Source organism: Caenorhabditis remanei, chromosome X (assembly GCF_010183535.1).
Source record: "Caenorhabditis remanei strain PX506 chromosome X, whole genome shotgun sequence".
Taxonomy (NCBI): Eukaryota; Metazoa; Nematoda; class Chromadorea; order Rhabditida; family Rhabditidae; genus Caenorhabditis; species Caenorhabditis remanei.
The window spans coordinates 4,330,455-4,342,752 of NC_071333.1; the positions used below are offsets into that span (position 1 = coordinate 4,330,455).

The 12,298-nt window shown below is 36.0% G+C and overlaps 3 protein-coding genes across 3 annotated transcripts; 1 reads left to right on the forward strand and 2 right to left on the reverse strand.

The window, feature by feature from the left end:
• Positions 1-2,879: 2,879 nt before the first annotated feature.
• On the reverse strand, positions 2,880-4,212 carry GCK72_022833 (uncharacterized protein; the record flags this gene model as incomplete). The annotated part of the gene is made up of 3 exons (XM_003102924.2): positions 2,880-3,044; positions 3,209-3,372; positions 4,134-4,212. The coding sequence occupies 3 exons, from the start codon at positions 4,210-4,212 to the stop codon at positions 2,880-2,882; spliced, it is 408 nt and encodes a 135-aa protein (XP_003102972.2).
• Positions 4,213-6,572: 2,360 nt separating this feature from the next.
• Positions 6,573-7,355, reverse strand: GCK72_022834 (uncharacterized protein; the record flags this gene model as incomplete). The annotated part of the gene is made up of 3 exons (XM_053735089.1): positions 6,573-6,647; positions 6,694-7,232; positions 7,283-7,355. 3 exons carry the CDS (start codon positions 7,353-7,355, stop codon positions 6,573-6,575), a joined length of 687 nt encoding a protein of 228 aa, XP_053578655.1.
• GCK72_022835 (uncharacterized protein) lies at positions 6,925-7,562 on the forward strand (the record flags this gene model as incomplete). Its single annotated transcript, XM_053735090.1, has 3 exons — positions 6,925-7,077; positions 7,168-7,219; positions 7,522-7,562. The coding sequence occupies 3 exons, from the start codon at positions 6,925-6,927 to the stop codon at positions 7,560-7,562; spliced, it is 246 nt and encodes an 81-aa protein (XP_053578656.1).
• Between the last annotated feature and the right edge of the window lie 4,736 nt (positions 7,563-12,298).

Sequence of the window (12,298 nt, forward strand, 5' to 3'; positions counted from 1 at the left end):
TGAATGAATCCAGTCTCAACGTTGCTTCGTGTCATCAAATGAAATTTTTTGATCGATGAAGAAGATTGCTGGTGAAACCTTTGCAAATCCGACGATTTATTTCTTTGATCTCGTGAAAAAAAAGATGGCACAATAATTTTGCCGTTTTCATCAATCACATTGCGATATCGTTTCAAGAAGTGTGATGCTTCTCAAAACTTACGAATTCCACAATTACAGCTGAAGTTTTGACACAAACGTTCTCGGGCTCGTCGTGTCGCAGCTATCCGTTTCCAAATACTTGAAAACAGAGTTGATCACTATGCCTTGAGCGGAGGAACTTGCAGCGGTTGATCGTGGCATCTTGGCCTCTTCTCCGATGTGTCAGCTTCAAACAGGAAATCATTGAATTTTAGAAATCGGATAATATCTTTTCATGTTATCGGTTTCTTCATCTGCGTCAGTCCATTATTTACACATATTTCGATGGCATTGGCCCAGTACTATGCATCTAATATTGTGAATTTGAAAGATTTATTACATTTTTGACACTTACTTTCAATTCATACCAGATTTCCGCATCAGAACAAATTGATTCATTCATAGTTTGATGAATAAGGATGGAATCATGTTGGAAATACTTCCGGGTAGACAACTCTTCTCTCTGAAATTGAAAAATAGTAAATTACAGCGTTGTATTTAATTAATTATTGATCGTCGGTAGGCGCATTGTCGGTGGAGGACACTAGCCTTTCTTTGCGTCTTCCACTCTCTAACGCGTGCAGATAGAGCGCAAGCACACTTCTTCACTCGAAAAAAGGTTTTCCAAGACAAAAACGGATGAAATATGATTGAAGATGCAGCTAAGTAGGTGTCAGTGAGAAAGCCAATTCCAGCGATCGGGTTTCCACATTACGAGCAGTATGATTCCCTTCATTTCTGCCCAGGCACCGAGAATTTGACTGAAAATACTTGTTCACGTTGACGAAAAGACTTGGACTATGTTTTCACCTATTCCTCAGATGTCATGTTTTTCGAAGTTTTTAAAATTGAGTTGTTCGTGGCCAGATTGGGTCTGTCTATGCTTCATTTACTTCGCGTTTACTGAGTATCAGGCAGCTTCAATAATTGTTTTTGCACTCAATTTCCAATTTGACACAGGTGGGATATGACTGTGCTGGTTAATTGATCGAGAAGTTTCCTGGAGGGTTCCGTAGTATTCCTGTAGTAACTTCTGCAGATAATTCTCTTCTTCAAATTTCTGAAATGATTCAGTTACAGTCGTCACTTCAGTTAAATGCACATAGTCAAAAAATGACAATTTCTTGTCGAAAAAATTTCCAAAAACGCGATCAGCATGTGTATGTTTGTCTTTTCCAGGAGAAATCTTTTTTGCATGGCATAATGGGTGGATAATTTTCGAAAAAGTGGCGAAGAACGTATTACTTAATTAATCGTCAATCGGCGAGTTATTGGTTGAAAGGAATTAATTTTAGAAAAGGTTCATTCATAATTGGACAGGAACTTTTGCAAAGTCCATTCATATTTAGATCTCTGAAAAAACTCAATTTTCAGCCGATTTTTAGAAAATAATCAAATAATGACAATATCTTGTTAAAAACTCACCAGAAAACTGTTTGTCGGCATCTCCTTTGTTTTTGCTACTGAATTTTTCATTAAGCATGTTCAATAAGTTCGAAATTCTTGAAATTGTAAAGAAAAGCGTTGTATTTGATTAATTATCGATCGTCAGGCTGCGCATTGTGGGTGGAGGAGACTAACTTTTCTTTGCGTCTTCCACTGTCTAACGCGTGCAGATAGAGCGCAAGCACATTTCTTACCTTGAAGAATGATTAATCAAAACAAGAACAAGTAGAAAACAACTGAAAATGCAGTGAAGAAAATGCTAATCAAAACAAAACCACCGGAGTAGGTTGTGGAAACGTATTTCCGCTTACGATCCTATTTCCAGATCGGTTTTTAGGTTCTAAATCAGCTTTTGGTAAGAAAACTTTATCGAAATTCGGAAAAATGACGACTGACGTTCCTAGTCAGTGTAAAGAAACGACGAAATCAGTTTAAACTGATTGTCATTTATACTATTCACGTCAACTAGTCGAAAGGAAATGATTATCGATTGAGTCATAATCATTTTAGAAATGACGAAAACGATAGTCGATTCAGCTGTTTCGTCAAAACTTTAAAAAAAAATAGTCAAAATAGTACAAACGTAAATAGCCGAAACGTGAGTATTCAGAGCAGAAAAAATCAAGAATGTTAGAAAATTTTTTTAAATGAAAACTCATTTTCTCAGTCATTTACGTCGTTTTAATAATTGTTTTTTATCGGAATTAATCATTTATTTTTGTCGTTTCGATAGTTGTTTTTTACATTTCCGAAAGTCAAATTACACTGTGTTTTTGCGATTTATGATATTTTGATTATCATTTTACGTCATTAATCGCGTGACGAAAAATGACTAACTAATGATTAGGAACTCTAATGTCGACGATTAAAAAACTTTCACTATTTCAGTGTGATTGAACCGAGTTTATTGCTAGAATAAACTACAAACTTGTCAACTATGTAAAACTTAAAACAAGTATTTAAAAACTGCAATTTTTACAATATTTGAATATGGAATTTTTAGATTCTGAGACAACATTCAGATATCCAAATCATTGGTCAATATGACAAAGTTGTTAGGAATTTTGATTTTCACTTGCGGGATTTTTTCAAATTTCCTGTTTCTGACTTCTAGGGAACCCTCAGATGCGATAATTTCTTTTTTTCTCATGTGGCTCTTTGAAATTATATGTGAAACACAATCCATTACACGCATTAACTTGCAACACAATTTATTTTCAGGGACAGTAAGAAGAGTCAATGATCACTTGAACTCAATCTTCAAAGAATTGCCATTTTCCATTCTTTTTGTAGGCACAAGCAAAGCTAAAGAATCCATCAGTCCTGCCTTCAGGTACCCATTTACGCGGTTCTGTCCAAATACCTTGAAATGGAGCACAAGTCAAATTTCTGACGCATTGTTTTGGGTTTCTGGTGAACTGAAAAAAATTATTCTAAATTTATCATGTTTAAACATCTAGTTTTTTTCCTCAGTTAATCGAATTTCAATACATCACAAAAAATAGTATTCTACCCCTAAATCGTACCCCGGTGGACTGCAATAATGCTTTTAAACATTGTATATGCTACCCATAAAACCCACCACTTTGAAGTTTTCCTTAAATGATCTAAGTCCAGCAATGCCGACCAAATCTGCGGCAAAGTTTATATTGTTGCATTTGATTTGAACTGGTTCATCGCAGTCAAAGTTCCACACAGATACATTAACTTCGTGAATGATCTGGTTATTAGGATGATTGCAGCACTCTGAATAAATAAAAATTCCACTGATTACGGTTTCACCCTTGTCGAGAATTTGGTTTGGGTTTGAATTTTTATAATACCACCAACTTTGCTGAAGTTTGGGAAAAGTGATTTCAGTTTACGCCCTAAAACACTTAGACGTTCCTTGAAACATTGAGACGTACCGAAAAACGTTTAGACGTCCCAAAAATGTTTTTGGACACTGAAAAAACCAAAAGTTTGCTCTGACACCTGCATGTAGTAATTACCTACAAACAAAGAGACTTTAAAGCTTGCTCTGACATTGTCCTCAGGCTCAGCACCCTACAAGTAGCAAATACCTTAAAACAGCGACAATCAGAAGCTTGCTCAAAATTTGGGAAAAAAGTGCATGCAAGCTTCTGAGTGTCCCTGTTGTAAGGAGTCCGTCACTTCCAGGGTGCTGGCCTGAAAACTATGCCAGAGCAAGCTTTAAAGTTTCTTTGTTTTTAGGTAATCACAACATCCAGGTGTGAGCTTTTGGTTTTTTCAATGTTCAAGGGACGTCCAAGTATTTTTTGGGACGTCTTCAGAACTATATTTTAGAATTTCAAGTAACGTCTAAATGTTTTTTGGGACGTCTGAACATTTGAAAGGACGTAAAATTAGTCGAATTTTTGAAGGACATCTAAATTAGAATAGTGCTCAAAATACAAACCTGCATCACTTTTAGGAATTGACCCGTAACTATATCTTGACTCGGGACACTTCCCTTCACCCCCAGATAAAAAAACGCAAAAACTCACGTGACGCATGCTTTCCATTACCAATCACATTGAGAACAGCAATTGAAGAAAGAATCAGAGGTAGAACCAAAACCTTCATTTCTTAATCGAAAGAGGTATTACACAAAAAGAACGAAGTGATCGCTTTTATAGGTATAAAAGAGCAATAACATTTTATGAACGTACTAAAATGAGTACTAAAATCTCAGTGAGTAGTAACTACATTTGGTGGTTTATTACTTGTTGAATGGGTTACTGTAGATCTTTTTTCAAAAAAAAAAACCATTTCCTTTTTGGTACGAATACGCATTTGAAAAAATCATTGACGGATTGATGAGAGGAGGATAGAAATTAATACAAAAACGCACCTAATGGTTTGAAATTTCACTTCAAAAGTAATAAATCCGAAAACACACGTCTTCATGAACAACCTACACTTTTTCTAAGTTTGAACATTTAAAGCTAGCAAAAGTGCACGTTTAATGAAGTGAGAAGTCATCCGCCCAGACAAAAACTGTCATGAAACTTGTCTACGCCGGACGACTACTCAATCCAGCATCTGTGCTCGGGAAATTCCAAAATAGCAAAAAAAGAATAAGTCACTTGAATGGAATAAAATCTATTTTGTTCTATTCAGTATGTCTTTTATAGTAGTTCTCATCGAAGACAAGCCCCGCCTATGTAATGTGGAAACGAACATTTGTCGTTTCTGCCAAGGACTTTGAAGAATTTATCAAATTTGGAGAAGAAGCACCTGGGACGGGGTCAAGTCTCTATCAGACCGACACAAACATCAGCTGTATTTGAAATTCTGAAAAATTTCTGTGTATTTTTTAATCAGTCATCTGAAATAAAACTAAAAGTTGTGAAACCGGGAACGTTTAGACTTTAATTTATCAAGAAAAATACAGCTTGCATTTCATTTTTGAAGTGACCTCGAATAAAATTACATTTTAACAGGATTTTCAACAATTGAACGTAGCCAAACAGATGGATCGGCAAAATAAATCGCTGAAAGTCCTATTCGGCTCATCGGTTGATACAGTTTTGTCTTTGTCGGGTATTTTTATAGCATTTTGGCTACTTCTAATGGTTTGTGAAACCATTTTGTTTGAAATTCCACAATTAATTTCAATAAAAATAGAATAAACATTTTTTGATGGGAGTATTGATAAAATCTAGTTTCATATTCAAAGAAAACATTCCAAAGTATCATTTCTCATCTTTTGATGAGCATTTTGTAGTTTTTTTTTAATTCTCGGTTAAAAAAAGTTGTAGAACTGGAGAAAATGTCTTGGTGTTTCCGATTTTCACATTCAACAGTCAATTTTTATCAAAAATTCTGTACATCTCTGTTCATCAGCTGCTTGTTTGTAAATCGACATAATGGTTACTCGTAAATCCAAACACATTTTTCGTAATTTTTTCTCAGACGAAATTCGTGAAGATCTGAAACCTTCCGGTCAAAAATAGTAAATTAATATCACGATTATTTCCTTCCGAATCGATTTTCTCAATAAACATTCCGAAATTTCAGCCGCCGTTACAAATAAGAGCTGAAAAACGTTTACATTCTGTTAAACAACAGGGAGACAACGGAGTGTCGTTTGTCTGCCGTCTCTTCATCAGATCACTGTGCGATTATCCACCCGTACCTATTTTCCATCCGCCTGTCTCATTCTCCATCCATTCACAATCTCTTTATCCATCTTCTACTGTCCAACAAACGCAATTCAGCTTGGTGTAACATTCAGAGAGCGTACAACAACGGAGGCTGCAGAGAAATCGTCGATGGTCCATCTCAGCCCCAACACACACACCAAGCGGACCACAAATCAATATTTCTCCCGATGGCGGACTTTCTCAATTATTCTCGTACATTTTGACTTCAGCAACCGGAAAAAGACTGGGAATTAACAAAAAATCGACTTATCGGACCATTGTGGTGAGTAGTTTTCTTAAAAACAACGCTTTTTTCTGCTTACTTATTGGAAACAAGAGAAAAATACTAAAAACATTTTTTCAGCTCGTTCTGCGTGCAAAAAGTATGCTGTTTTCTTGTTGAATGTGAAGGAATCGGTGGCACTGCTCATAACATGAACGTCAAATAAAATTGGTTTTGGAGGCGTGGAGACAGCGTGAAGATGATGGTGTCGAATGGAAAATCGTGAAAGTGGAAAACCAATGGCATAGTCACTTTTCCAAAAAAAAAACGGATGACGCAGATTTCCGAGCGATTTGCACAGAAGCTTAATAGTGAGTTATTGATTTGAAGCATTTCAAAAATTATTCTTGAGAAACTTGAATTGTGACCTAGGAAAATAACTACTCGTTTGTTCAAAAAAAAGCGAAATCAGTGTTTTCAAGATTTTGAGTTGGCGAAAGTTACTCATTGCATACTTGTGAACTGATACAAGACGGAACGACTCATAGTTGTCTTCAAATTTGTAACAGTGAAGACTAAATGTGTGACAGTGTCAAATTTCCTTCAAGAGGAAGGAAAATCGGTTCTTGTGCATATTTACGGAAGGTAACCTGGAAATCGAATTCATGAGAATCGTTTGTCAGGAGCGCTCCCAACTTCAATCGCATCTCCACCAAGTCCTATTTCAGCTCGAATCGGTCTGCAACGCTTGATGAGGAAGCGCTTGCTTGTTTCAACGCTGAGCACAAGCTCAACATGGTCACTAGGGAGATTACTCAATGGAAGAGCAAGTTCGACGCCGGTGTCGCTCTTTACTGCGAGAAAGTCCAGGATCTCCGCAAGAAGATGTTTCAGAAGCAAATTTAATATGAGGAACAAATCGAGAGTATGTCCAAGAAGATCTGTCAACTCGAGGAGGTTCAGTCTCGTTTTCAATCCGAGGCCGAGATTCTTAACGTCGACCTTGAGAAGGCTCAGAACATCATTGCCTTCTTGGAGCGTGCCAAGGAGCAACTCGAGAGACAAGTGGAAGACCTCAAGGTGCGGATCGACAAGCTCAGCGTGGCATTGGAGGCTGCTCGAAGCTAGCTCCGTGCCGTAAACACCGAGCTTCAGAAGATCTAGTGCTAGTACGTGAAAGCTGTCGAGCAGAAGAAGGCTCTTGCTCGCAAGGACGATATTTGTAAGTCTTTGATCTACTATCAAAAGAATTCCGAAAATTATTTTTTGCGGAGCGAGAACTAACAGCAGAAAACGCAAAATAAATCAGACCAACGGTTCAAGTTGCAAATAATTTGTTTTGAACTGACAGTTGACATTTTGGATTGCTAGATTAGTCGATGAGCATTGAAACTTGAATTAAATCGTTTTTGGGTACACTGAAACCCTCGGTAGGAAACAATATGCGTGTTAGTGGTCGATTGCATTAGATGTTGAAACGGATCTTACTTACAATATGTATAATTCAATTCAATTCAATTTCAGGTACTGTCTGGCTACTCAAAACACAAACGAAAACAACGTAGCACACATTATTAGATTGTTGATGTATTCTGGACGCAACGTGAAAACAAGCAAGGCGCCAGCTATGGAAAACTCACAATAATTCTAAATATACATGGTGGGTATTTGGTTTTACCGCTAATTTTTGGAAAGAAACAAAGTGAGTCATTAAGAACATATTCGAGACGATACTTTCGCACCAATAAATATTTTTGAAGCTGACTAAGGTAGGTGATGGAGTCAGTTTGGAGTTTTTGGACGTCGCCTATATGATTGGAAGCCTGGAAAAATGCTGATTGCAAATACATGTTTAGTTTTTGCCCTCGAGGTTTAGTGTTCGAGAAAAACAAGGTTAACGTTAATAATATAGAAAATGAGCGTGTCAGAAAAGTGATAATTTGTCATTTTTCAGAACTTTAACCTTGTTTTTTTTTGAATACCAGACGCTTAGGGAAAGGAAACAGCATATTCTCAGTTTTCCAATGATAATGGTCACGTCTCATGACTCCAAGCTGACTTCATGGCCTTCCTTTATTAGTAAGATAAAATCAAACCGTTGCTATTGAGCCGTTCAATATGTATGGTTCATATTTTTGCAGTTAACTATGAGAATCACAGCAGCTACTTGTCAGAAACTGCCAATTTTACTATTTTGCTGACTATATTGTCTCATATTTCAGATATACATTCCATCTTTGCATTTCCCATAGTGAGAGTGCAGTTGAGTGGACATTCGTTATCTAGAATAGATAATAAAAGGAAAAATCAGCAGTGGACGACGGACATCTTTTTATTTGTAAAACGTGCACGTTCTGGAAGTACTTGAGATCAATATTTCACAATCATCGACAAATGGAAACGATATCACCGCAAATGTGACGTGGTGTTAACAATAGAATTTGAAGTACATACTAGTGGATAAAGTGCCTGCCTAAATGGATCTCAGTTGAAGCGGATTTTAACAGCTTTTTTGCGGTTAGTACAAACAAGAAAACTAAATGAGGTACTCTCCGTTTGAGAATTGTGGTTTTCAGAGTATTCAGTGTAATTCGTGGCAATGTGGTAGCTCTCGGAAAAAAACGCTTTTCGAAAAACAACAAAACAGGACGTTATGCTTTTCAAAGTGAGGTTTTTATCTGATAGAAGAAAACTACAATAAGAATTTGTTCAGTATGGTTACTGTCATGCTAAGTATTTTCTGAATGACGTTCATTTTGCACTTGAGCAAACTCCCGAATTTTGATGTTATCCTCTAGCTAGGTTTAAAACATCCAGTTTTTTTACATTTAGCCAGATTTCAATTTTTAGTACTAGCGAAATGTCCATCCAGCTGAACAAGTCCAAAACTCAGATTTTTCGAGAGTTGGAAAAGGTTTTCATCATTTTAGTAAAAAATGTTTAGAATGATTTCATTGTGCGAACTCTGCAGATTCAGACCAATTTTTTCACTTAGACTACTCCGTTTCTATTTGATTCCGATTTCTCACTTCAGGAACAGTCTTCATTGCAAAATTGCCGTTGAGACTTATTCTGTTTTGATAAGAAAAACATCAGAATATGAAAAAATTTACATTTTCAACAATCTTGATTTTTGAATACAATAATGCAACATTTCGACAATAAAATAAAGTTCCAAATTATTAAAACCACTTTTTAAAAAGTGTCCAGTCATCTCTTGGTTTGAAGGCACAACCGATTCGTTTATAGTTATTTGCGTGCCTTTCGATTTTCCATAGACGACTATTCCCTGGAGTGCAAGTCATGATTTTTGTAACTTCCAACGGGTTTTCCGCGATCTGAAAACAGTTCAGTTGAGTTTTGACTATTTGGTTTCCAAATCTAATTATCTTCAATATTTTTAGTGAGTGTTGTGAATCAACTTTGGAAACTGATTCAGTAATTGTACTTTACTCTGAAACAGCGCCATACGGAAAACTTACAAGTTCCTGATGAATTTCAAATGGAGTCTATGCAGAAATCCCAACCATCTTTGCTGCAGTTGTGTTTGTGTTTACACATTTGATAGTCAGCGGTTCGTCGCATTAAAAATCATAGCTGGACACATTGATATAGTGAACGACACCGCCAACTGGGTATTTGCAGCTAGATGCTGAAAATGAATATCAAATTCGAAATCAAACACAAACAGATGCGTTAGAATGACAACGATTTCTTACATTTTTGTGTTCCAATCTCATTGAGAACAGTGATCACTACGATAATTTTTGGTAGTATCATTTTAGTTACTTCTTTTGAGCAATAGAATCGGTACTAAAACCACACGAAAATGTGACACAAAAAGATCGAAGTGATGATAAATTTTATAGGTACAAAAGAGCAATAAAAGTTTATGAAAGAACTGAAATGAGTACTAAAATCTGAGTGGTAACCTGTGTTGGTTCTATTACATGTCTTACTGTAGTTTTTGATGCAAAAATGAAAACAGAAAAAGTACTACTATTGTTCTCTAATGTGAAGCAAGATCTAATTACTAACTTTCAGAATGAATACAACACACTCCTTCTTCACGCCAATGGATTTCGAGTTCTCTTTGCAAATGATAAATAATCTGTGTCACGGCTTTTACACTAGACGTCAAATGAAAATGGTTTCGGCGATGATGCTGATGGGGAGCCAGTGTACCGCATCAGTCGGTGTGAAAATCAAAGATTAGTAGAAATTTTGAAGAATTGGGATTTAAATTGTTAGTTTTTGTATCAGTTTTTGTTTTGAAGTTTGTGTAAATTTTAAAAGTTCAGCAGAAACACTGTACTTCAGACCCTTTGTTCATTTTTTCTCTCTAAAAACATCGTGTTTTCTGATGATGAACTTTGAAGTGATTTCTTGCAATAATTTTCGGAAATTGCTATCAGTGCACCAACCATGAATTAGTTTCTCAATACATTTTTGTTATTGAATCGTCCTGCTTTTTCCATTTTGGTTAACCGATTCAACATAAGTGCAATTCTTATGGAGCTTGTCACTTATCAACCACGCTATGATAAAATGTAGTGGACACGTCTCTATGATTGCTTGTTTTTGAAACACGTCCAAAAACATTTGTCTACACACATAAGCGCCACCCGGTATTATGTGAAAATTTGGGAAAATGAAGATAATTTGAGAAAATCGAATTATTTGTGAGAAAGTCTAGTTCAACTTATTTTTGCACACAGTTAATAAAAACGATATTAATGAGACTCCTGCTGATGTTCACTCGAATTAGTGTCGAGAAGTTCGATTTGGTCAATGGCTGGTTCCGCGATTTTTGACTTTCGAATTACTATGTAAGCAAAAACACATACTACAATAAACAATAAACAGAGATATTTGGAGGTGTTGTTGTTTTCCTCCGTCTCTATTCGTTTCTGAAAGTAAATAAACGATAGGTCAAGTTAAAATTTCACAAACTTTTCAGTTATTTTCTAGGCAACTTATTACTCACGTCATAATGAATTTCGAAGGGGAAGAAAAATTTCGCTTTCGACATGAGGTTCAAGATTGTGGAAACTTTTCTGTTTTCGATAACAAGTGATCGCTCCATCATCTGAAAGTAACAAGTTATTGGTTATTCAATTTGATATCAAGTCTTGCTTATTTGATATTGTTGATGCACTTCATTTCCTTGCTTACCCCGGGTTTTTGCAAGTGTTTCATAAGCGCGGACACAGGAGGTGCACTTGCAACGAAAATGGCGCTAAAGAGTAGCACGAGAAGAAGGAACCGAAAATGTTTCATACTGAAATTAAGGTAAGTTTTAAGAAACAAAAAACCAGAAAGACCAAACCGATTGAAGAAAACTATGATTTTACAAATATTCAATGTTACAAATTAAAATTTAAAAAGTTGAATAAAATAAAACAACTGATATCAGTACTGTGCAGTCTGTCTTCTCAAACAACACACGGTCAAACGAAAGTGGGTGTAAAAATTTTCAATTTCAAGTAAAAAAATTTTGTTTCTATTTTTCAAGATTGATTACCTGTGATTCTGGTGCCATACTTATCAATCAAAGACTAAAGAAAATCGAAGTTGTGGGGGTAATCATGTTACTTGTGTTTATTGTTTGGAACAGGATAGAGAACATGCGGAAAATAAGTGTTCATATAAATCTGACAACTGAGAATACTGATATGAATTATCATAAAAAGTTGAATGTCTATTAGGGAAAGAACAAGTTACATATTCACAAAAGCTTTGTGGCAAGAGTACAATACTGCCAAAAAGCAGAAAAATTGGTATGAAAATTCTCAATACGAGCTTAGAAAAAGATAACCAGAGAGGCGTCCAATAATACGAATGGAATGAGAATAAAACGGAATGTAGCTTGGAAAAGTGTAAAAAACGGGAAGGTGAACTGACATTGAGAGAAGGACAGTTGTTCTTTTTTTTGGCTGGTTTGAGACACAATCCTTGAGTTGAGCAAAGTCTCCGTGTTTTCTTTTATATTTTTTGGAAGTACAACAGCAAGACTGATAAATATCAGAAAAGATATTGGAATAACACGTTTTACTGAACATAAATAAAGTGTAAGGATCATTTGTTATTCTCAGGTGGTCAATTGATATACTGTCACTGCTCATTGGAATTGTTCTTTTCGACCTATTTCTCGCAGGATGGCATCTAATGGATGTAAGGTGCGATTTCTATCATGCCCTGTCAATGACAGTCCCCACAAAGTCAGATGCACAGTTCCAAGCCGGTAATATTAATTGAAAGTTCTGTCTTTAACGCAGCAGCACGTCATGTGCGACATCCA